Source organism: Schistosoma mansoni, chromosome W (assembly GCF_000237925.1).
Source record: "Schistosoma mansoni strain Puerto Rico chromosome W, complete genome".
Classification (NCBI taxonomy): Eukaryota; Metazoa; Platyhelminthes; class Trematoda; order Strigeidida; family Schistosomatidae; genus Schistosoma; species Schistosoma mansoni.
The window spans coordinates 6739980-6767020 of NC_031502.1; the positions used below are offsets into that span (position 1 = coordinate 6739980).

A 27041-nucleotide genomic window follows, 5' to 3' on the forward strand; every position below is an offset into this window, starting at 1 on the left:
ATGCGGAAATAAAATATTGAATCCTAAATTACTGTTTTAATCGTACAAAATGTACAATGATAAAAGCGATTAAAACAGCAATTCATAATCAGTGTAGCAAATGAAACAAACTAACATTGACCCAAATTGCCAAAACACATTAGCATAGCGAAAAATTAACGAGATCGAAAGATAGAGCCCGAACTAAAGCAGTATTGTTGATAGTAAAAACTTGACATTTGACGAAGACGAATTGAAATGGAACAACTCTTTATATACAGTAACCGGAAATTACGGTGACAGAAAAATTTGCAAATTAAAAGTAGTGACAATCAAAAAGAAAATAGAAAAGATTGTGTGGAAATACAAGTTTCAAAGATTTTACTCGTAGTTATCATTACAAAAAAGAACTAACACTTATCGACATAACCAGATAATTGAGATTTTCTTTGCAGTTACCTTAGGTCTTCAACCACTGAAAACGATTATGGAAATGACTTCAGATAATGTGTCTCTTGCGTCTATTGGCATGATTCAGTTCAGTAGACAGTGATTTCGTGGACTGGTGTCACACCTCAATCTGTATGCCTAGTATTTTTCCAAACTACTCTTACTTCATGCAACATTCCATATCGAGGTAATTCGTAGCTGCAAATATGTAACATGTATCACAGCCGCCTCAATTAATCAAAATTCACGACTTTATTAAACAATTTGTCATACTTGCCTAGTAGCTCTACGTTTGATCTCAGTATTAATCACTCGGCTGTCTCATCATACATGAGCAATGCTCCGAGGACACTTGTGATCAAATAATTACAGCCTATGTTTATCTTATACACTCAAAGGCCTTGTTCCACGGCCGTACAGTAACTTGAAGGGGACTGCTAGGCAGTATACTTACTCCTTGGTTGTTAGATGGATACTTCGCCCACATTACAGGTGATTTGAGTTCGCAAAAATCCAATGAGCTTTATAAATCTATGCAAGAATATCTTTATAAACTAACCATGTAGGAGTGAGACTTTTAGGATGATAGTTATCAGTGTGCTCAACTAATTTACTTCATATAATCAGAGTAGGTGTTGATGCAGAGCATTCCTGAAGTTAAATTTTGAACTTATAGGGAGAAAAACTTATACCAAACTTTCTCGGACTTTCTGTTGGAGATGCTAGATCCTTAGAAATCACTTGGTAAACGTCTCATTTTGTAATTTTATTTCGGAAATTTAAATTTCTCTTTTTCGCGCCAACAACGCCCACTTTTACCTTCAGTTTGTATTTCCCACTTGGAAGGGTCTTAAATGTCATCAGTTTGTTTCCTTTTTAGCACGTTATTTTGTGACGTTTTCCAAGGACATTTTTGTATTATATATATACGCATGAGTTGTGCACTTGTTCGTTCGCTTTTCCAACTGCCTGTAGAATATACATATCCCTCGGCTGAATCTGGTCTTTTTCCTTTAGTAAGTAGGGCTGGAGTGCAATGGAATAGCTTGGCTTGTCCTGTTGTTGTGTTGCTGACTTTCGTTCCTTTCGCCAATTTAGGTGATATCGTAATCTCTTCAAACGTAGCACTTTTGCTCAAGGTATTCAGAAAACTCGACACAACCAGAATCTCTACATAAATAGAGGTATTTGAGTAATTATTACTAAAAATTCGGATTGGGTTAATATATTAAAATTTTCGTTGTTTTTTTTAAACTTCGCAAACTCTGAAAGACAGCAGGAAATCTTACTTGTTAAACCCTGTCCATGGTCTTAAGGAAAACTGTAAATAAGGTTCAGCAGTTACAACGGAAGAGAAAGGATCAACATTCTTCGATATTGTTTCGTTCCGTTTCTGATTAGATGATAAAATAAAAAAATTTAAAATGTGTAGTTGAGAGGAATATAAACAAATTAATCAAGATGACCTAATAACGTTGGAAGTAATCAAATGTTTACTAAGAATATGTTGTAACATTTTTAACGTTGTAACAGTTAACAGTGATATAAATATGCTTATTATTGAGTGCATGTCTTTTAACCTGTTGTAATCAGTGTGGAGTTTGGAGCAGATGTGCATTTACTAAAGTCTCCAAAGCGCATCAGCACGACGAGATGACATTAACATGATGAATAGTAAAGGAGTCGAGACAATTGTAGTAACGATGGTAAGAAAGATTGAAAATTGAAAATATGATTCAAAATGACAATGAGAAGCTAATAAAGAATACTGGAACATAAGATCCAGAGAAGAATCAAAAGTAGAAACATCTGTACCTTTAAGGCTGATATTGAATCACATGACTTGACGTCTCCAACCATCGATTACAAAAATCATCCTAATCAGATAGACTGGATCTAAAAACATGGTTCAGTCCGACAATTAGTGACTTCATGGAGTGAAATTACGTTTACCAATCTACTCTTACTTCATGCAACATTCCATATCGAGGTAATTCGTAGCTGCAAACATGTAACATGTATCACAGCCGCCTCAATTAATCAAAATTCACGACTTTATTAAACGATTTGTCATAATTGCCTAGTAGCTCTACGTTTGATCTCAGTATTAATCACTCGGCTGTCTCATCATACATGAGCAATGCTCCGAGGACACTTGTGATCAAATAATTGCAGCCTATGTTTATCGTATAACTCTGCCTATAGCTCTTCTAGAGTTACTGCCGGTCCCAAGCCCGGGTAGAGGAGGAGGGTTGGGCATGGGGTTAGCGACCCCATCCCGTAGAAAAGCTAACTCGCTAAAAAAAACGCTAACCAGAAAAAATAATTCAAATCATTTAAACTCTGCCCTGGGAGTTGAAGGAATAATTATGACGTCTCATGATGAAAGCCGAAACTCTTCGGAAGTCACGAGACCGATGCACCTTCTAACAACCAGAGCAACACTCTTTATAGGTACATGGAACGTACGGACAATGTGGGAGACAGGAAAGACCAGTCAAATAGCAATGGAAATGAGGAGATACAACTTGGCAGTACTCGGAATCAGCGAAACCCATTGGACACAAACTGGACAACAAAGGCTAGGTACAGAAGAGATGCTGCTGTACTCCGGTCACGAAGCGGAAAATGCTCCACATACTCAGGGAGTTGCTCTAATGCTATCCAAAGAAGCACGAAATGCACTTGTGGGATGGGAATCTCATGAACCCAGGATAATCAAAGCATCATTCAGAACAAAGAAGCAAGGGATCACAATGAACGTTATCCAATGTTATGCACCCACCAATGATAGCAACGACGATGATAAAGATCAGTTCTATGAAAGGCTGCAATCAATTATAGAGAAGTGCTCACGAAAGGACCTCACCATCCTGATGGGAGATCTAAATGCTAAAGTTGGAGTGGACAACACAGGATATGAAGATGTAATTGGACGACGTGGATTAGGAGAGAGCAATGAAAATGGGGAGAGACTTGCAAACCTATGTGCATTCAACAAATTGGTTATAGGCGGCACAATATTCCCACACAAGCGCATACACAAAGCTACATGGATCTCACCGGACCAAACCACAGAGAACCAGATAGATCACATCTGTATCAACAAAAAATTCCGAAGATCAATGGAAGATGTGAGAACCCGGAGAGGAGCTGACATAGCTTCAGATCACCACCTGGTTGTAGCCAAGATGAGACTGAAGCTAAAGAAACACTGGACAACTGGACAAACAGCACTACAAAGGTTCAATACAGCCTTCCTTCGAGATACTGACAAGCTCCATGAATTCAAGATAACTCTCAACAACAGGTTCCAAGCTCTACAGGATCTACTGAATGAACAAGAAACTACTTTGGAGGACAACTGGAAAGGGATAAAAGAAGCACTAACTTCAACGTGTCAGGAGGTTCTTGGTCCTAAGAAGCATCATCACAAGGAATGGATCTCTATGGGAACCCTGGACAAAATTCAAGAAAGGAAGAACAAGAAACTAGCAATTAAAAACAGCCGAACACGAGCAGAGAAAGTCAAAGCACAAGCAGACTACGCAGAAGCAAACAGGGAAGTGAAGAAAAGCATTAAAGCCGACAAGCAGAAATACATGGAAGAACTAGCAACGGCGGCGGAAAAAGCTGCAAGAGAAGGGAATATGAGACAACTATATGATACAACGAAGAAATTGGCAGAGAGATATAGCAAACCAGAGAGACCAGTCAAGGACAAAGAAGGAAAGACAATCACTGAGATTCAAGGACTGAGGAAAAGATGGGCAGAATACTTCGAGGAACTGCTGAATAGACCAGCTCCATTGAATCCACCGAACATCGAAGCAGCCCACACAGACCTTCCAATAGATGTCACTCCACCAACGATCGAAGAAGTCAAGATGACCATCAGACAAATCAAAAGTGGGAAGGCAGCAGGACCTGACAATATACCAGCAGAAGCACTGAAGTCAGACATTGAAATAACTGCAAATATGCTTCACCTTCTATTCAAGAAGATTTGGGAAGAGGAACAAGTGCCAATGGACTGGAAAGAAGGATATCTCATCAAGATACCAAAGAAAGGAGATCTGAGCCAATGTGAGAACTACAGAGGCATCAGTTTGTTATCAGTACCAGGAAAAGTTTTCAACAGAGTGCTACTGAATCGGATGAAAGACGCAGTAGACGCCGAACTTAGGGATCATCAGGCTGGATTCCGTAAGGATCGGTCGTGCACAAACCAGATTGCGACACTACGGATCATCGTGGAACAATCAGTTGAGTGGATCTCATCACTATACGTCAACTTCATCGACTATGAGAAGGCGTTTGGCAGCGTGGATAGGAGAACATTATGGAAATTTCTTCGACACTATGGAGTTCCTGAAAAGATTGTCAACATTATCCAAAACTCATACGATGGACTACAGTGCAAAGTGGTGCATGGAGGACAGCTGACAGATGCATTTCCAGTAAGGACCGGAGTCAGACAAGGCTGTCTACTCTTCCCATTCCTCTTCCTTCTAGTGATTGACTGGATTATGAAGAATTCGACATCTGAAAGGAAATACGGAACACAATGGACAGCTCGGAATCAATTAGATGATTTGGACTTCGCATATGACCTAGCCCTCCTCTCTCATACACACGAACAAATGCAGATGAAGACCGCAAATGTAGCAGCAGCCTCCGCATCGATAGGTCTCCACATTCACAAAGGAAAAAGCAAGATTCTCAAATGCAACACGGAGAACACCAACCCAATCACACTTGATGGCGAAACTCTGGAAGAGGTGGAAACATTCAAGTACCTGGGGAGCATCGTTGACAAACAAGGAGGATCAGATGCAGATGTAAAGGCGAGGATTGGCAAAGCAAGGGCAGCATTTCTACAATTGAAGAACATATGGAACTCAAAACAACTCTCAACCAATTTCAAGGTCAGAATCTTTAATACGAACGTCAAGACAGTCCTGCTGTATGGAGCTGAAACGTGGAGAACTACTACGGTCATCATCAGGAAGGTACAAGTATTTATAAACAGTTGTCTACGCAAAATACTCAACATTCATTGGCCGGATACTATCAGCAACAGCGTTTTATGGGAGAGGACAAACCAGCTTCCAGCTGAACAGGAAATTAGGAAAAGACGTTGGAAGTGGATCGGACATACATTAAGGAAATCACCAATGTGCATCACGACTCAATCCCTAACTTGGAATCCGGAAGGGAAGCGGAAAAGAGGAAGGCCGAAGAACACACTACGCCGGGAAATAGAAGCCGATATGAAAAGGATGAATAGCAACTGGAAAGAACTGGAAAGGAAGGCTCAGGACAGAGTTGGATGGAGAATGCTGGTGAGCGGCCTATGCTCCTCGACGAGGGGTAACAGGCGTAAGGAATGTTTATCTTATACATTCAAAGGCCTTGCTCCAAAGACAGAATAATGCAAAGTGGACTGGGGTTCAAAATTCTGGTCCTTTTTAGTGGGAGAGTGTTTACCGCAAAAGTACAACTGAAGATAGAAATATCATTAAGGCAAGAAAATCTATGATTGAAGAGGTTCACTTGTAACTCTTAGCACGAATGGAGTCCATGTCAAACAAAGAATGTACAATGAACAAAAGTTTAACAAGAAATTCGGATTGATAGACACACACAAAATCGCCAGAATAAAGCCTGAAATCTCGAGATTTTCTAGTAACTCCATGACAATACCTTCCATAATTCTCAAGCATACAAGGTCCATCGACTACAAAATATTTAGTTCTACCATGTAGCCTACAATCAGGTTTTAGTCACTTTAGGTCAAGAGAAAAATTGACCCGGTAAAAATATGAATACAAGCGAATGTAGTAGAGCGAAAAATCATTGATCAAGTGAGAAGCGTTATATGGTTTTACATATACAAAAATAAGAAATGTAGATTTATGAATAAATTGTATGGTCTACTTACAGAAACAGTATCGGAATCTGCCATATCGAAAAGCAGTGGGTAGACCTTTGAGTCGAAAAACCGATTCAGGATGAATGTTTGAGAATACATACCAACACGATCAGTTACATAACCAGTACCATCAAGAACCAAGTGTTTCAGTGTTGTAGTTGGATCCTCTGTATCAGATTTTCGCAATGCACACTCTTCCAACCTAAATATATTAAAAAGAATAAAAATCCTTTAGATCAATGGCCAATTTTTTCGGAACAAACAAAAGCGTTTGGACACTACTCACAGTTAGACGAAATATACGCCCAAAGAACATATATAACAGCTTTAAAAATAGGGCTAATTATCATAGCAGGAACACATATACAGCAAAATAAGAGTGCTAGTTAAGTTCCCGTTACATCTTTTACAGGATTTATGAACTGTCATACCTTTTCTCTTAGTTAGCATATTCCGACGACTAAGTAATGATAAGAAGAATCAGAATCAGCAATAACCTTAAGCTAAAGTATGCAAAGGAGGAAGTAGACTGTAATAACCAGGATAAAGATTAGGAGTTCTTAAAGCAAATAGAATTATATCGACGTATAATATTAATCGCCTACATGGTACACATATTACTAACATTTGACTTGATAATTTCGAATAAATTGAGCATTGGGTAGGTTGTTTTAAATAAATAACATATTTGTAATATCCCAATGAGTAGAAAATCTAATTTTTCTACTTATTGGGATATTACAAATAAATTATTTATTTATTGCACTGTAATTAAGCAAATTTTCATTCGCGTTGCCCACGAAAGGTTTACTTTACAATGCGCCTACAATTTTCATAGAATTTGTTATCATAACTAGTGAGTGAGAGTTTTAACTTACTTCTGTACAAATTTCTGATACTGGTTTGAATAGAACATGCCAGGTGGTGTAAAATGAACAACTAAGGATACACCAGAGGTCAGATTTTCATTGGACTCTTCAGCTTGAATAGAATTGAAAAACTCTTCATTGGATATAAATGCAGGAATGTAATCAGAATTCGGACAGTCGATGAAAAGCATATTTTTTGATGGCGGTGATGGCGCAGTTACTTCATCCGGAGATATCTAGATATGAAACAAAAAAAGACTAATATATATAGTATTAAAAATAAATACAGTGAGAATCCGATTGATAAATACATATTTATCTTGCCATTATTATAATAGCCATTTGTATAGCCCCAAAATGCCCTGGTACGGCCGAGAGTGGGAAGGACCCGCCCTCTCGAAATACTCTCACACGACCATGCGTATACAGCCTCTGCTAGGGAAGTCCTACTCACTGCCTTCTTGTGGCACTACTGTTGTTTACGAAATTGAGAAAACGCAAAGCGAAGGTCCGGAGCTTTAACCAGGTTGGTGGATACAGAGGATCCACATAAGGGATTTGAAAAACCCTAGTTCCAAACCAACGGTGCACATGGGCTTCGGTACCCTGAAGAGACAAATGGAGTATGAACCAATTGTTGGTCACCGGCTATCATGGGACTGCATCTCCTCACGATGTTCCACTGCCTTGTGGATCAGACTTTTAGGTCAAAGGCTCGGGGTGTGGCCCCCTAAGAAACACAACCTGCTTCGGTCTGGGCACCCAGGCAGCATCATAGCCCTCACACAAATAAAATGAAATGGTGTGGCGCATATATATCTGGTACCCCCTTGTACCAATATTTGTGTTCAAATAAATAAATGGTCACTTAAATCAATAAAAGATTTTTATGAAAAAACTAAAATGTCTGTGTGAATAGACAATTTTTATCATCGCAAACACTGACTAATACCCATGGACATTTGAAATAATTAGTATACGACTTTTACAACTAATACTTGCTTTGGCCCGAATTTCCTGATACGGTCGAGAGTGGGGAAAGTCAGCCTTCCCTCTCGAAATGCTTTTACATGGCCACACGCATACAGCCACTGTCGGAGAAGTTCTACTCACTGCCTTCTCGTGGTGGGGGTGTTGTTTACGGAATTGGGAGGACAAAAAGCGGATGCCCGACGCTTAAACTTGGTTGGTGGGTTCTCATGATCCACGTAAGAAAGTTGGAGTATGTTGGTTCCAAACCAAGGGTCACATGAACTCCGGGATCCTGAGGGAACAAATGGCGTATGAACCAATTGTTTGTCACCAGCGAGCATGTGACTGTATCGCCTTGTGGATTAGACCTCTAGGTCAAAGGCTCGGGAAGTGACCCCGTAAGAAAGTCATCTACTTCGGTTTGGGCGCCCTAACACAAATCGGATAATGAAGTGTGGCGCATATACATTTGATGATTTTTATACCAATGTTTGTATGTTTAAATAAGTATATAGATAATACTTCCAGTAGTTATTTCAATTCACTAGATATTATAAAGTATAGGAATAATTATCGGACAGTTCAACTATTTCAGTTGGTGTTAATTGACAGCTCTAAATACTTTACATTTTATTAGAAAATCTGTTGACTGCACATTAATACTTTTTTTTACAACAACTTTTGATTTATATATTTTTGTAACGAACCCACCAGAGTTCTATATATTTGGCTTTGAGCCACGTTATTTGTGAGGAGTGATGATACAAACCAATGACCAAAACCGAAGTACATGGAGTAGGGTTCGAAGATGGGACTTACCGGTGCAGTGATTTGACTATTAATCTACCGCTATATCTATATGTCTGGTTAACAGATAAATACTTATCAGACAATTTGCTAAAACGACAAGCTACCAGTCTGATTTATGCTTAGAGTAAGTTTAATTATAAATCACAAGAGTCTGAAAAAATTTACTCACTATACGTCCATCACTTAAAATTAAATTTTCTCCATTTATAACAGTTTGTATTTCCCCGGATTTCAGAACAGATCTATAAAATGAAAAGTTGGAAACAATTCAAAATTAAAAATATGAACAAACTGAATATCTCTCGCAAAAAAATGAGTAGCGAAAGGTAAATTAATTGAGGGAAAACTTTAGCATACTTAAGCCAATCCGATGAGTACACATCAAAGAAGTATAAAATAATAAACCATTGTTTAAGCCACTGTACATAAAACAACAAAAGTAAGCGATTTGGTGGTGAACACAGATTCTCATCCTTGTAAAGTGTTCAATTTTAGGTTCCCATAATGATGATGAATCAGTTAGTTCCGAATGTCTATCTTGTTGCTATTATTTTCCAAACTATAAAATCTAAATGACTTGTCATTTATGTATTAGAAGTTACTTTAAATGTAAAGAATTTGATTTAGATAAGTGCTCAAAGTATTTGCTATTCTCCTTAATATTATTAAGAATTCGGTTTATTTTAAGAATGAATACCGTTCATCAAGCAATGATTAACTAAGAAAGCGGTACCATATTTGTACCGCAACAAAAAGAATTATATGACTAGTTTGTAAATGCTAATTGTATTTTAAGAATTTGCACAGAAATTTTATTGTTGGTAAGAATGATTAAAAAAATGTCAGTTGTGAGAATTAATATCATAGAAAGTAAAGAAATTTGACTTAAAGATCAAGAATGATCTTCGATAATCACCAATTCTTATTTAATGCTACCGTGTAGCACGATATATAAAAAAGATTACAGTAAGCGGCTTTTCAAGTGATCCGCTGATAAAGATATCAGGTTATTGATGATTTCGACAGGTTTTACTTATGAAATCCTAGATTAAGTAAAAGAAACGATCTGCTTTTTGATATGGAATTGTAGGATAAAGGATACTTTTGTTTGGTTCGTATATACTGAAACATCACAACTCTTTAAATCAGTTTCCATAAATTGGGTAATTCAACTTTTCGGAACAATATCTTGAATTCAAAGACAGCTGCGATTTTACTGCAGTTTCTTTGTATTCCATATAAATAGTAAAATTTACTTATAAAATAATTCTAGGAAATATCTTACATTATCATCAGCCCATAGCAAAAGTATGACGGTTACTGATGAAAGTCATCACTTGTCATAACATTTATTTTGCACAATAATTTACAGTTAAATCACTCTAAGATGCATAAATATTTATCTCTATCTACTCAGAATAAACTATCTCAAACTCTGAGATTAAGGTGTAAGATATTTTTCTCTGCAACTAGACTATCAAAGGAAAATTACTACAGTTCTGATAAGCATGAAGATTGAGTAGTAAGATTTTATTGAATTTCAACACAGCTTAATTATGAGTAGCCAGCAGAAAGTTGACCTGTCGATTTTTTCGCATTATTTTGTCATACAGTGACGGGTTTCAAAAAAACTTTAAATGTAATTTTTAAAAATTCATTTTGGTAGTCATTTCCCAATGTGTTTATTATAATTTGGCATCCCATAAACCGTATGAACTGAAGGGTTGTTTGTTATTAATAATGTAAATTTTATACCAATTACGAGTTAGTGTGCTTGTTTTTAAGTTACACTTTGTGTGAAGTCCAGTGATGCAAACCCGCTGTTCGAACCTCAGTAGTTAGAGCGGGATCACAAACTGCTTGACCAAATAATGATAAAACTCATTTGTCCATTAAGGACTAGTGTACCCGGGTTTGAGGCACAAGTGTGAGGGATAGTGATACTACCTACCCGCCCAGACCAAAGTAGGTGGAGGGAGACTCAAACCTGCAACTTAATGGTTGAGAGCAGAGCTCTAAAAGAGTGGGATTAGGAAGACGCGGTAGAATTATATTTAAAAGGCTACTATCGACTTACGCTGGTATACATGCTTCATTGAATTTTGACATAATCAACTTACGACGTGTGCGAAATGGCTAATGAACAGCAATAAAACAGAGAAATTAAAATATAATTACTGTAATTGAATATGAATTGAAATTTGTCATGAAACATGACATTGAAATGGTTGTGAGTGATAATAGTAGAATTTTACTTAATTTGATCATTTCAAAAATTAGACTGATGTGAAAGTAGTTCTTTTTTACTACAGAAGGATATCGACTAGATTTTCGCTTATAAACAAATTGAGATTTTACAGATGCGAGTCAAACAATGCAGAGAAAGTTTGACAGACAGATTTGTCAGTAGTTTCGATATTCCATCACATTATTATTATTATTTATTTAAACACATAAATATTGGTACAAGGAAGCACCAGATAAATATGCGCCTCACAAATCTCATTCGATTTGTGTGAGGGCTGTGATACTGCCCAGGTGCCTAGACTGAATCAGGTGGTTTTCTTAGGGGGCCATACCCCGAGCCTTTGACCTAAAGGTCTAGTCCACAAGGCAGTGGAGCATCGTGAGGAGATGCAGTCCCATGATAGCCGGTGACCAACAATTGGTTCATACTCCATTTGTCTCTTCAGGGTACCGAAGCCCATGTGCACCATTGGTTTGGAACTAGGGTTTTTCAAATCCCTTATGTGGATCCTCTGTATCCACCAACCTGGTTAAAGCTCCGGACATTCGCTTTTCGTCCTCTCACTTTTGTGAACAACACCCCCCGCCACAAGAAGGCAGTGAGTAGGACTTCCCTGGCAGAGGCTATATATTCGCGTGGCCATATGAGAGCATTTCGAGAGGGAGAGCAGACTCTCCCCACTCTCGGCCGTACCAGGGCATTTGGGGGCTTAGGTTACAGGACTTTTAGCAGGCAATGTATATTAGATTGAATTAACATACAACAACATCCAGTTTTTGGTAAGTTAAACAGAAAAAAGTTTTCCTTTGACCCGTTTCCAGTCAATCAGCACTGGCGGACAACTGAAGATTATGAAACCTCGTGTATAGATATACTGTTCTTCTTATAGTGATTCCCGTCCAACTTGATTTATTTGGAATATAATTACGTACCTGTCCAAGCCGTGTTCATATTTTGGGCGTGAGTGAAGTGATGTCCGAGGAATACTAAGCAATTAGGGTACCTAGGTCTCATGTTGTGGCTGAATGGGTTGGATAACAACAGACTTAACACTTCGATCTCAAAGTATTTAAAAGTTGTAAACTTTACCAAACAAAAAGATCAAGTACGTTTGAAAGTTTTTATATAACAAGAGTGAATTAAAACACTAGATCTTTATGGGTTTTAATATAACCTATACTAAAATGATGGTGAACTATAAATCGCGGATGAGACAAAAGTGTGGATATCTATCTCTTAATTTGACTAACCTGGAAGTAGTACATAAAAACACTAGATTCTGACACATGATCCAGATTTTCTTTTCGTCGTTTGTAGACTACAAGATAAAATATCAAAGAAAACATCAGTCGCGATGTACGCAACAACATAGTGCTCGAATTTGGCTTATGATTTTAGATACAGAAATGCTTTCGACAAGAAGAATAACGAGGATTGAAGTTAACAAGGAAAACAGATTAAGAAAGGTAAGATGCCCAAAGATTAGGCTTAGCAGTCAGGTTTTAAGTGATGAGAGAATGAGTGACCTACCAGCTAATTTCTTTCAATAGCCTATAACATTTTACCATGTTTATTTTTGTTATGTCGCGATAAGAATAGTGAATGGTAACTTTGGGATCCATTTATGAACCAATACTATGCATATATTTTTGTCGTATAATTGCTAAATAACTAAACTGTTCATATTCATATCCCCCTTATTATGAGCTTTATTTTGCCTTATGAGCTGTTGTCATATGATTTACCGTTCTTGAATTATGCCCTGTCTATCACTTACTATCTCCCTTATTCATAGCCACATTTGGCTGAATATTGTACAAATGTTATTTTCTATTTTATGGTACGATGTGGTCTGTTTGTTTGGTATATAAACCCAATATGTTTGACATATAATGATTTATACCGCAGAGGTTGAGATTGGTGTTTTGAACTTAACTGGATGGGCTAGACAGAAAGCAGGACCGATAGGTACTCTAGACTGCTCGTACGGGTTTCGTGTGTCATTGGTCTGATCGATAATTTGCTGCTCTCTAATTGGCGGTATTATCACGTTATGCACTAACAGGGCGTCCATTCGGCCACAAGTTATAACAATTTTGTGTTCATATTTTGTAGATAAGTGTTATTTTATTACATGAAAAACTATTCGTCTGACTAGTGGTCTTGTCTTTGAGTCCTAACCATTAAGGAGTATGAGCTAACTATACAGTGTCGTGAGAAGCCATCACTCAGTCACACTATATTATTACGTTCATCTATCAATTAGCATTCTGTCCATCAATTCTAATGGCGGAAATTCCATCCAACCAAATCACAGAAAACCTCCTAGATAACAAGGAATCCCCCAAATACCCTGCCTTCTATCGCAAATCATGTTTTTGAATATTTTAACTTCGATCCCTAGAGACAACTTTCATATTAGTACATTGACTTTCATGAGTTTTCTATAGATGAAAGAGTATGTGGGGGCAAAGATGGGTAGGCTGTTTAAATAAGTCCTCTAAATAAAGCCCCTTCAATGAAACACCAACATCAGTTTATGATAAATGTAGTTGCAGAAGACAGTAAATTTAGCCTCAAGCCGTTTATTGTTAACCGTATATTACTATTTGGATAAATTCAACTGGTGAAAATAGTCGAGCCTGATCATTTAAAACTGATTGATAAACACAAGGGCATAAAAACAAGGCTCAATAATGATAATAATAGTGATGGTATAATGGTATGTAATTTAAGGTAAGAAGTAAGCGCAATCATTGAAATGCATTTGATAGAGGGAAATTTAATGCCTTGAGTCAGTCACAAAGTAGAACCTGGTACGTATGTACATCGGTTCAAGTTTCCATACTCCGTTAGCACAGAGATAAAGTTTTCAGGTCAAATCCATGGATAGTAGAGGTAGTAACAGTATCAGTGGCTATTGGAAGGATTAGGGATCAAAGATACGATTCGAGAAAATTTAAATTAGTGAAATAAAAAAAGAAGAAAGTTATGAGGAACTTAGAATTTTAGAACTTAAGGGAAGGAAAAGAACGAATGCACCTGAGTCATTGCAAACGATGTCTTCGAAGAGATTGCTGGCATATGGCATGGTAGAACCTAAACGAACATGTATTTCAGACAACAGGCTGAGTCGGGGATATTGGTTACCAAGTTTTAATGTAACAACTAAACGTTGGGAAAATGTTCAACAAGTAAAAACTTGCCTGGTTCTTCATTTACGTTTGTTGGCTTGAATATTTGGAAAGATTGTACGCGAAATGCATCATCAGTGTAACACTTCTTATGAATTTCACTCATGACTGAAACGAAGAGAAAACACCAAACTAAGTCAATTTTAAAAGGTACGCAAAAAACTGGTTAAAATGGAGCTAGTCGATTAATAGAAGAGAGAGCTTTTAATCATGAAAGAGAGCTATTTGATTCAAGAGCATGAAAAACTTACCGATATCGGTTGTTTTACAATTAGTAAACGGACGAGTTAATTGCATCAGGCGTTCCTAAGGGCATAAAAAAATTTTTAAATACAAACAATGTTCATTAGGTAAAGGGATTTCAATTGACCTAAAGACTTATAAGTTAACATTTAAAATGACCTCATAATGATTTAGATTTGTAAATTTGTAAGGACTACTTAAGCATAATTACAAAACGGAATTACTAATCATCAAATATGCCATAAAGATCAAGACTTGGTACACATGAAATCGAACACTCAAATAGTATATTTCTAACACAGAACTATAACGGATGTACGAATTTAGATATATTTCAACATCTAGGGTGTTAGGATCAAATGTTAAGTGCATGTATAACTATTACTCATAATATTGAAGGCGATCCATTGAACACAAAGGTCTAGAGCTGATTGTAATGTTTGGTTTGAGTAAGAAGACAAACTATTCCTCTTAATGAAAGAAATAGAAAACCCAGTATTATCAACGACAGCCAAAGTATGGAATTCGGTTGAGTTGAGAAAGAAACAATGAGGGAGAAAGAATTCCTTTCAATTACTAAGAACAGATTTCTGTGCCAGGCTTTGGGTTATAATTGTTTCAGACAATGCCTAGACATTTGAAAACGGAAGCGAACTGGTCCTTGCACTAATGGTCCGATAGATGAGTGTAAAATATTTAAAATATCTCAACTGCATAATACAAACGTCTAGAAATATTACGAAGAACACGAAATCAATAGACTAGAACATAACCCCTGAACAATAATTATTACCAACTCATCTTTTCTACGGAAATAGTCTTTATATTTACTTTGAAGCTAAACTTAAGTTCCACACAGGCTAAGTAACAGTTCCAATTGTTGTGAACAACTACCGGAACTGTCACTAGCATATACTAGGTTAACACCTAGTATAAAGTAACAGTACACTAGATTAGTACTTGGAGTTACCTGGATTTTAGGAGCGGCTGGAAGCTATAACCGTGGTGTTGTAGTAAAAATGAAAGTATATCATTATTTGCACTTACAATCAGTAAAATCAAATACTAGGTGGCTATTAGCACAAAACCATACTCATGATAACAGTTTAACCAACTTGACAATATCTACAAGATCGTGAAGCATGTCCATTTTGTAAGAAATGAAAACTAATGTTAACTTGAAATTTACCGATCGTTCACTTACGTCTAGACTTAGACGACCTATCTGGTCCTAAATGTTAGCCGTATTTCGGTTGTGACCCTTTCAATTTTGGTAGCGCGTTATCTTAGCGTTGCTATTTTTTAACTTAAACCAAGACATGGTATCGGTAAAACTCTCCTAGGAACCTCTAATTAGTCTACTTTGAACAGTACATATATATGACTACCTTACTAGTGGGTATAACCAATGGATTGCGCTAACATCGTCAAATTGCTTCTTCAAGTTTACAGGGACAACCTTCAAAATATTTTCGAGATCGCCTTTGATTTAAGCAAAAAGTTTTATCCAGAATAATAGTCTTAGACGAGACTAATCTACACTTACATAGTTATGACCTACTTTCTTTTACTTACTAGAAACAAGAATGAGTTTTTAAGTTTTCCCATATTCTGTGATCATCATTATGTCTGAGTCGACTAACGGTGCGGACAGTGTAGAAAATGGACTTAGGATATTTAACATTGTACATAATGATATCTGAGCGACGCGAAATGACCTGTCTGTAAAAGATAAGTTACTATTACTTTTATCCGAACATAAATTTTCAATACTTGCTGCCTAATAAAAATTTCCTAATAACATTGAAAGTATATATTTTGCTGATAAGGTATAATATTTCGTATGGTGGATAACTTACTAGTTCTGGCGGTCCATGTATAGTTAACTTCTTAACTCCTGCGGCCTTTGCAGTCAATGCCACACCTCAAAATATGTTCAACTATAATTTTTACTAACCTAGTAATCCAGAAGTGCAATCCCAAGACATACGCGTGAGAAAAACATGTTGTATGCGCGAAGCTTTCATTCTAATGACTAGATAAACTGAGAGCATCATTACCGATATTCCGCCAGGACTCTTTGTGTTGACTCACCACAGTTGACTAGATAACGACATACTCCTGTGTCAATGAGCATCGATTTCGAGGAACCAGCACGTCCATTGCCAACAACGGTTAGTGATATTGAGTGTGGTGGTGGTATCATCCTATCTTCAGGGCGTTTATGTTTCAGGAACCGTTTAGGTGTTGTTATCAAACGTACGTAACACAACGAGGGACGCAGCATTCACTCACTGCAAGCTTCAACGAAGTTACCTGTACCCTTGGAAACGTGATAGGAAAAGATATTTGTAGCCAGAACAAAAAATATCAGATGAACCTCAACAGATTTAAAAGTTTTGGATCTAGTGGTTTAAGTGTAGTATCACCCGTAAGTTAGAATGACACATACACAGATATGCCAGGTAAATCACGTCAAGACGTAGCACACCTTTTGATGGTATCACCAAATTACCTCAATGCCAACTTAATGTCCAATATTCACGAGGTTTTATAAACTGATTTAATTATTTGGGCTTGTTTCTTGTAGACTCTGTACGGTTCCGGGTTTTTGGTTATGTTCAATGGGTAGTCGTTTGGCAACTCGAATGTACAAGTTTAGTCAGTTTGATAATTGTGGATTTATATATCTTGAACCTTGAGTGCGTGTTTGCTTCAGGGCAGCAAATCTTTTGGTTGCCAGCAGCTATCGCGTCACCAAGAAGGAGGTTATTTGGTGGCAATTCAGGAAACAAAAAACCAAATTCTAATGCTAAGAGAAGACGATTGTTTTGATAAATAAATAACTAGGTAATTCCAGATAGTATGAGGATACAGAAATGTAAGAATAGGAGGAGAAAAGGGGATGGTAATAAAACAGACAGGCATAACTGAATGTTGTGTGATGATTATAGCAGTAGCTAAATCGTAAAAAATGCATCAGACACAGCTGGTCCATGCGGGAGATATCAATATGTGGACGGACATATGTTCATCCAGTGTCCTCTTGAAGCTGTCCACTAAGAGTGCTGTAGTTAATTTTTCTTAGTGAGCGTTGCAAATAGAACAGCTCTTAATGAAAAAAGTGTGGGCGTACCTTGGTTTTTTTCTTTCTGGTGTGATTTTTCAGTAGTCTCTTTGAGGGACGTGGTGGTGATGTTTTCATAAGTTTCTCGTATTGTGTTGATGATGCAACGGATATTCTAGTTTTACAACTGGATACCAGTAGCACCTTCTATGTTCGATCGTTCCCAGTCAGATAGAAATCAGAAGTCAGACGAGAAGAGGCAGGAAAGATATATTTGATTCGTTACCAATATATCGAGGACCTTTTCTATAAGCTGGCTAATGAAACGTAGGAGCTGTGTCCCACGCTGTGTTGAAACGTGATCTGGTGCGGATGCATGACCGAAAGCCTTCAGCTAAACAAGTCCACTTAAACAACGTGGTCAGCATCCAATGTCGAACACTTAATGAGCTATTGATTTTGGGGAATTATTTACAGCTACAGATCACTCCCCCCCTAGTGAGGTAGTGATGCCCCTAAGACGTGACCAGCCAGAAGTTTAAACCCAACGAGTTTGTCGTTGGTAAACACTCTTCTGATAGCTTGCTTCGTTTAGCAGCGTCTGGTCGTCTTTCCTTAAACTATGGGACCAAAATGTACAACGTAGCAATAAAGAAATATAGTACAATGAAAATTTCGGTTCCTTGCGAAACTTCGTCGTTCTTTTCCAGCCGTCCTGGAAAAGAGGAAAAATAGAACGTGTGAGTGAATGTCGAAAATACACTCGTACTTGCGTAAGGACACAAGATGAGCGGAAAAAAAATAAACTGATACACTTACAAACAGCGTAAAAGCGATCGGGAAAAAAAGGTTTTCTTTTGGGTTTTTTTTATGTATAAAAATATATATATACGCTCAAAAAAAATAAAAATGTTTTTTTTTATATAAATAAAAAAATGAGCATATTAAAAAAAATTTTATAATGAACTATGAAAGGGTAATTCAAGATAAAGCTTATGTCCTACGTGCAATATTCGTTAAGATGTTCTGGAAATCTTACTCGTCTTCCAGAACGCGTTGTTTTAGGTTTTTCTATCGACGTTGACGAAGTATCAAGTTGTGTGTCGGTTGTCGTGTAGGGTACTACGAGTGTAGTAGCTGTGTCGTTTGCTTGTACCGAAGGAAAATCGACGTAGATAGGGTTTCCTTCTAGGTACGCAGCTTTGAGTCGATCGATACTGATGCTATCGTTCGTACCGTTCTTATCGACTACATAGTACTTAGGTTCGCGTTGAAGAACTTTGAAGGGTCCTTCGTATGCTGATTCGAGAGGTCGTCGATGTGAGTCTTGACGAACGAAGACATGTGTACTATGTCGCAATTCGGGTTGAACGAAAACATCAGTTGTTTGAGGTCGAGTTTGAGCAGGTTTAACTGAACGCATTGCGTTTGTGGGCTTGCTCGTGTAAGAGTTTAGATCCATGTTCAATGAAGAAGCTGAAGGATCCACGAATTCTCCTGGGAGTCGGAGTGTCGTTCCGTAAACGAGTTGAGATGCCGTGTATCCAATGTCAGCTTTCACTGCATTGCGGATACCTAGCAAGACGAGTGGAAGAGCGTCTGTCCACTGTGAAACGTTTGAAGCTGATAATGAAGCTTTTAGTTGTCGATGAAAACGTTCTACCAACCCGTTTGCTTGTGGGTGGTAGGCGGTCGTTCGGAAGCGCGTGATTCCTAATAGTGAGGTCAGACAACGGAAAAGTCCAGATTCGAACTGGCGTCCGCGGTCTGTAGTGATTGTGGAAGGGCAGCCGAAATTTGCTGCCCATCGTTCGACGAAAGTGCGAGCCACTGTTTCAGCAGTAATGTCCTTAATCGGTACTGCTTCTGGCCATCGAGTAAAACGGTCTACGCATGTTAGGAGATATGAGTATCCGTTCGAGTCGGGTAAGGGACCTACCAAATCTAGATGGACGTGGTCGAAACGAGCGTCAGGGGTTTTGAAAGAACCTAAGGGACATTTGTTGTGTCTGATCACCTTAGATTTCTGACAGCTTACACAGAAGCGTGCCCACTCCCTCACGTCTTTATTCATGCCAGGCCAACAAAAGCGTTCGGCTATAAGTTCGATTGTTGCACGAGCACCTGTGTGAGAAAGATTGTGCAACGTATTGAAGACGTTGCGGCGATAATGTTTTGGTACAATTGGACGATCCCTACCTGTAGATGTGTCACAGAGTAAGGTTTCCTTACCTGTTCCCATCTGCCTAATACTTAGTTTAAGAGTTGTCGAGGATAACTCATGCTGAAGATCAATGTCTTCTTTTTGAAGCTGAGCGAGTTTAAGAAGGTCGATTCCTTGGAAACTGTTCAAGGAGCTAATTCGAGACAAGGCGTCTGCGACTACATTGTTTGCTCCAGAAATATGTTGTATGTCTGAAGTAAACTGCGAAATGTAGTCGAGTTGTCGAGACTCTCGCGGTGAGTACTTGTCTGAGGACGAACTTAAAGAGAAGGTAAGAGGTTTATGATCGGTAAAAAGCGTGAATTCTCTTCCTTCGATGGAATGTTGGAAATGCCGTACAGCACAATACATAGCTAGGAGTTCCCTACCGAACGTGCTGTACCTAGATTCCGCGTCTAGCAACCGTCTCGAGAAAAATCCTAAAGGTTGCCACGAGTTGTTAACCCATTGTTGTAAGACTGCTCCGATTGCTGAGTCGGATGCGTCTACGGCGATACTAATGGGCGCTTGAGTGTCCTGATGAGCAAGCAAGGTTGCTTTAGCGATGTGTTCCTTAACTGTGGAGAATGCTTTACGGGCTGTGTCGTCTAAACTAATTGATTTCGCATTTCCACGGAGCTGATCGGTTAACGGTTTCATAAGGGATGCGCATTTAGGTATGAACCGTCTGTAGAAACTTACAAGTCCGTTAAAAGTTCGCAGTCGCTTGATCGTGGTCGGTTCTGGGTAATCCAGAATGGCCGCCACTTTGCTCCTAAGGGGTCGGATGCCTTGGGCATCAATAGTGTGTCCTAAGAAGTCTAAGCAGTTAGTTCCGATTTGGCATTTCTGAATGTTGACAGTAATGCCATGCCGTTGGAGTCGATCGAAAACAATGTCCAGATGCTTGAGATGTGATTCTCTGTCCGGACTTGCTATTAGACAGTCATCAACATACGCATGTACGAAGTTGAGACCTCGGAAGACGTCGTCTATAAACCTTTGGAAGGTTTGAGCCGCATTTCTTAAACCAAAAGGCATTCGTAGAAATTCGTAAAGACCGAAGGGAGTGATGATGGCGGTTTTAGGAATGTCGTCAGGTGCCATCGGGATTTGGTTATAAGCTTTAACCAAGTCGATTTTCGAAAAGACAGTTGTACCTTTCAAGGTAGCTGTCAAATCGTGAATATGAGGCAGCGGGTAACGATCGGGAATGGTTTTAGCATTCAGACGCCGATAATCACCAGTTGGCCGCCAATCATTGCTGTCCTTTTTAGGGACCATGTGCAATGGGGATGCCCATGGACTATTCGATGGTCGAATTATCCCTAGGTCCATCATGTGGTTGAATTCGTTTTTAGCTAACCTAAGCTTTTCGGGAGCGAGTCTTCGGGCTTTCGAAAATACAGGTGGTCCTGTAGTCGAGATGTGATGTGTAACATTGCTGGTTACACAACTTAATTTCGATTGCGATTGGTATATCCCGGGGTATTTGTCAAGTACTGCTTGGTACAAGGGGTCTATGGCGTGCTTAATCGTGACTGGGGATAACCTGCAACCAGAACAAGGAGTTACGCAAACGGATAACTTAGTGTTTCCGTCTATTAACCTTCGTGCGCGTGTGTCGATGAGTAGATTGTGGTGTTGTAACAGGTCTATACCAATGATTGGCATAGAGACATCTGCAACCACGAAAATCCAGTGTATGGGTTTGCGTAAACCCACGTTAAGGTAGACGTACCTTTTACCGTAAGTAGCGATCGGCTTTCCGTTTGCCGCCTGTAAACTTAAAACAGACTCGCGAAGTCTGTCGTCGAGATTTGCTGGAAGAACGCTAACTTCTGCGCCAGTGTCGACGAGGTAGCGAACTTTCGTAGTCACATCCGTGACATATAAGAGACGGCTGTGTTCGCCGGCTACGGTTGCCGTTAACGCGTGCCGGCTGGGAAGTTTCCCGAAATCTTATTCGTGTCAGTCGATTTTGAAGTCGGATAATTGCAAGGTTTCCTGCAATTTCTGGAAAACTTACCGTACTGGTTATGATACCAGCACCAGTCGGGATTGTCTGTCTCTCGTGGTCGAGAGCCAGATCGCTTACGTGAGGCGCTTCTACGCGGGGTTTTTGACCGACTACGGTCATTGCGAACTCTAAGATATCGTGTAAGCGTGTGACATAGTTCGGCCATGTCAGTCGAGGTCGATTGGGGTTTTTCTTTGATAGTAAAAACCTCGGCCTTAGAAAATTTGGTGATTTCCAAGATTCGATCGGCAGATGCAGCTAGTTCATCTATGGCATTGTTTTGAAATGAAACAAGCACTGCCTGCACCTGTTGAGGGAGTTTAGACAAGAAAAGTTGTCTAAATAGGCCATCATCGAAAGTTCGTTGGCCGATGACTTCTCTCATTCTAAGCAACATGTCCGTCGCAGAACCATGTTGTAAGTCGATATTGTTAAGGAGTTGGTCTAACCGTTGTCGATCAGTTAGGTCTCCTCGTTTTAAAATCGATAGCTTAAGCGATTCGTAAGGTTCGGAAACATCACTAGTAAACATACTAGGTGTTACGTACCTGTTAAACTCGCGCGGTAACGCCTTAACTACCGCGAGGAAACGTGTGCGCGAGTCCGTGATTCCGTGCATGCAAAAATCGGCTTCTGCATAGCAGAACCAGGACTCGATATTGTCGGGCCAAAATGGCGTTAACTGAATCGAAATAGGGGGAATAGACTTTAACTTAAAGACCTTGGGTGAGTGTTCCGTCATAGTAATATAGATAACGAAAAATGTCTAATTAAAATATATCCGGAAAAAAAATTCGCGAAAAAAGGTATATCACAATATATAAAATTCAAATAAAGAATAACAATGAATAATAATGTTCCAAAATGGAACAGACTCACAGTATATTGACTTGGTGTACCAGATCACGTCGGTCTCACCAATGATGATGCAACGGATATTCTAGTTTTACAACTGGATACCAGTAGCACCTTCTATGTTCGATCGTTCCCAGTCAGATAGAAATCAGAAGTCAGACGAGAAGAGGCAGGAAAGATATATTTGATTCGTTACCAATATATCGAGGACCTTTTCTATAAGCTGGCTAATGAAACGTAGGAGCAGTGTCCCACGCTGTGTTGAAACGTGATCTGGTGCGGATGCATGACCGAAAGCCTTCAGCTAAACAAGTCCACTTAAACAACGTGGTCAGCATCCAATGTCGAACACTTGATGGGCTATTGATTTTGGGGAATTATTTACAGCTACAGTGTAAATTGACATATTTTATCATATGGGATTATCATATCACTTCTTATTCTCCTACAGCTCATTAGGAATAATCCTGCCTCTGAGTCCGTATTCTTAAAATTTGTTCCCTAGTCCTGTCACCCACTTAATTGCCCGTCTTTATACTTTGGGTAAGGGATCTATATCTCCTTTGAAGACCTCTAGGTGAGACCGTAAGTTTTTAAACAGTGTCGTGTACAATTCCGGGGTGATTGCGCCAAGTTGTATTCACACAAAAGGTTTGTACTTAGCTGACAAGTAAATGATTCTAGGTTGGTGAACATTTCAGAAGAGTCTTCAAAACTTTTCTGTTTCGGAAGACAAGAAACATGAAGGTACTTGAGGTGATAACTTATCATTAAGTAGTTTGGAGATTGTCATTTAATTACTTCTAGTCCTTCTGTTTGACAAACCAAATGGTTGTGGTTTAGCCAGTATTTCGTCGTTTGACAGCATCGAGATCTAGAGAATATGCATATTTGTTGTCTGTTTGTGATGTTTAAATAAATCAATGACTTGTTTGTATTGATGACTGTTGTAATTTTGAATTCCAAATACAATACATTCGTTCGGGCTCATCTAATACTTCTCGATTACATTGAGTTATTCCTGGGATTACTAGTTTATACTACAATTCAAATACTTCTGATCATCATACTGTTACAATCCAACATGAACTCAACATGGCAGGCAACTGCTGCAAACGCTAGAGGTTGGAGCTCAACATAGAGAAATGCGGCTGACTATGTATTGAAGACACGTTTCTTAAAATAAATCATTCATTATATGGTAAATGTAGGACCTATCGTTGAATACTGTTCGTTCTTATTTTCCAACTTACGCTTATATGATATACATTAGGTGGAAGGAACACCAGATTTCACCTGCAAAATACTTAAGATCGACTCACACATTGACTACGGTTCCCGATGCCATGTCTTAGGACTAGAACTCCCATGGGAAAGAAGGCTTAGGTTCAATTCGATTCTCTACTTCAAACTTCCCATAAACTTTACTTACTCCACATGTAATATAGCTATTGCCCAAGACTCACTTGAACACGACCTTCGAGACAAAGTATCTATGGTCAAAGTTGAGAAATACAGATCAGAAACTCGGAAAAACTTCTTCCTCATCAAGTACGCAATAGTGTGGGACAGTTTTCCCTCTGAACTACACATGGCAGATGAATTACATACGTTTGTAAGACTTCTTGATCTAGCCCTCGCTTGCAATGATCTAGCACGATCGAACACATCTGCGTAACACTCAGACATCCTAGGCTCTCTACATGTATAGGCCAAATTAGACTCAAAGTTCAGTTTGCTATAATTTCATACTTTGCAGTTGCATTACATACTTTTTCATCCTTAATTTTTACTTGAAGTAGACAGGTAACTCACTGAACCTATCGATGCTGATAACTGGAGTCGGTCACTAATGGGCGCTCACTACTTCCCTAAAAAGTCAAGAGAACCGCATAATCGATCACCTACTACTAGCAGTCTTGCATCCATGGAGCCTGTAACTCACCGACTGGTTAGGATAGCACAAAATAACACCAGCACCAAATTAGCGTGAGTTCCTTCTTGTCTATTCTTCATCAGCTTTCTACTCTCCTGCACACTGTTTTGACTTACCATTGATTTTATTTCACCACTCGTTACCTTATTTATAAGCCATATATTCCTCCACCCTTCCGCCTACTTCCGTATACAACTATCCTGCATTATACCCTCCTTAATGTCTATACCCTGATTGGCAACCTATACTCTATACTATAGTCAATTTAAGCATTGCATCGATGCCTTATCCACGGTCCATAATTTGTAACTGTCTGATAAGCTTGTCAAATGCCACTTATAGAAATAGCGTTTTACAACAGTATGTGAAACACAGAGCATAGTATGAGGTATGATATATATCCCAAAATAAGCTTAAATGAACCTAACATCAGAGAAGAAGGGAGGGTGGAGTTGCTGACCAGCAAGCATTGGTGGTGAGGGCGATGACTTCAATCCACCCATGTTTGTGGGGTACAACATTTTGTTTATATGAGGCTCTTCATGATTGAGAACAAGTCAATCAATCTGTGATATTGATGTTTTTCTTCTACACTCCATTCAGACTCACGTTTCCAATTTTGTGCCAGATTAGCTATTCTACTAAGATAATCTATAACATGCTAACTCTACAAATATACATAATAACAACTATAAACTTAAAAAGTTTTAGTATACAAATACTTTGCAAGACCGGAATTCTAACCCGATCATGCAGGCTGGGATCTGTTGTGTAACATGGACTCAGTGCCTTTTTGGAAAATATTTCGATGTCTGTACTCAGTGTAATACTAAGGCATCAACCTTATCAACAATGCTCCAAGAAATCTTCACAAACGTACAATTATTCACTTTTGTTGATTTCATTTATTTAACGATCCTATTTGTAAAGCATACTGTAAACCAACAAATGTTGTAATTTGCAGATCATGCCTGTGAAAATGGTGCGTTTCTCACCTTGCAGAAATATATTTTTATTAAATATGAGTTCAGTCGTGACTTCACAAAAGTTAGGACAACAAAAAACGAGTTATGATAATTTTGACGTAAAAAGGCAGTCGTTTTCGAATACTGTATTTTCCTTACTAAATTTTAGAAATACATATAATCCTAAACTTTTAGACCTTTTTAATCCCCTTCATTTGCACATAACCTTATTCATTCAACGCCATACTGTGGCTTGTTTTCTGTAACCTGATGAAGTATACTTCCTTAGAAATCGACCGAATGAAAGAGGATGGGTCTTAGTAATCATACCCTTATAGTTCCAACACGAGTAGCCGAACTTCACTAGTAATGAACATTGTCTGTTCTGCTTCACATCCTTCCCTTTTTCTCGCTCATTTTCATCGCCGTCATGGTAAACTACCGAAAACATTCGAGGAACATACGACTTTGTCTTGTGTCATCATATATACCTCTGGAATTTATCTGCGATCACTATCGAGAACCATAAACTAGTAAGTCCAAATTAAAGTCTTCAAGTGATTGCTATCGCATCTAGTTCCATGCCTTCTTGGCCGCCAATTGCTTATCTCAATGCGACCCTCACAAATCGCGCCAACTATCATACTGGACATTAGGGTCATAATAACATCAGCACCCTAACATGTGAAAAGTCAGTACTTGTTTGTATTGCCCATGTCCCCTAAAACATATAAAAACAATTGACCTAAAAAAGTGAAGCCTGTAGCATTTTTAAAAACTTAAATCTTGTCTGTAAACTGACATGCTTCATAAAACATATTCCTGATTGAGAATTTGTCATTATTATCCAGGTAACTGGTCCATGTATTATTAAGGATGCTGACATACTCCAGCATGTTTAGCGTTTGAGAACTAAGTTAATGAAGAGTCTTTCCAAACTGTCCTATGATGAGCGATTAAAACGCCCAGAGCCTTACCGTTTATTATTATGCTATGGTAGAACGTGATGTGACCTTATGTTGGTATTCTGTATCTCAAATAGCGATATGTTTTGGCATGTCTTAAGGTTTCGCTCCAGCAGAACTAATCATCTGTGATTTTTTGGTGCTGTTCACTTTATCCTGTATTCACCTACAGGTAAGGTTCCTGAAGAAATCCGTTGCCAGTGATGTTGATGGCAAAGTAATCACCAATATTGAAGAACAACGAAACAGGTGGATAGAACACTTCAAAAAACTCTTGAATCGACCAGCTCCACCGGAACACCCAACATCGAAGTTGCACCCACGGACCTC

At 38.6% G+C, this 27041-nt stretch overlaps 1 protein-coding gene across 2 annotated transcripts in view; it reads right to left on the reverse strand.

Annotated features, from left to right (window-relative positions):
* Window positions 1-17170, reverse strand: part of Smp_031040.1 (putative zinc phosphodiesterase) — a gene marked incomplete at its 3' end in the record, with an annotated part of 31995 nt that extends 14825 nt beyond the window's left edge. The window contains exons 1-11 of one of the 2 annotated variants that reach the window (XM_018800045.1): window positions 16761-17170; window positions 16658-16720; window positions 16560-16624; window positions 14709-14763; window positions 14542-14565; window positions 12514-12581; window positions 11093-11151; window positions 9185-9257; window positions 7243-7469; window positions 6374-6566; window positions 1719-1822 (exon numbers count right to left, since the gene is read on the reverse strand). In XM_018800045.1, the coding sequence (XP_018653896.1) occupies window positions 1719-1822; window positions 6374-6566; window positions 7243-7469; window positions 9185-9257; window positions 11093-11151; window positions 12514-12581; window positions 14542-14565; window positions 14709-14763; window positions 16560-16624; window positions 16658-16688 (899 nt within the window). In that variant the 5' untranslated portion in view covers window positions 16689-16720; window positions 16761-17170. Of the gene's footprint in view, window positions 1-1718; window positions 1823-6373; window positions 6567-7242; window positions 7470-9184; window positions 9258-11092; window positions 11152-12513; window positions 12582-14541; window positions 14566-14708; window positions 14764-16559; window positions 16625-16657; window positions 16729-16760 lie in introns of both variants that reach the window. The other variant, XM_018800044.1, reaches the window with a different exon arrangement.
* Window positions 17171-27041: the final 9871 nt, after the last annotated feature.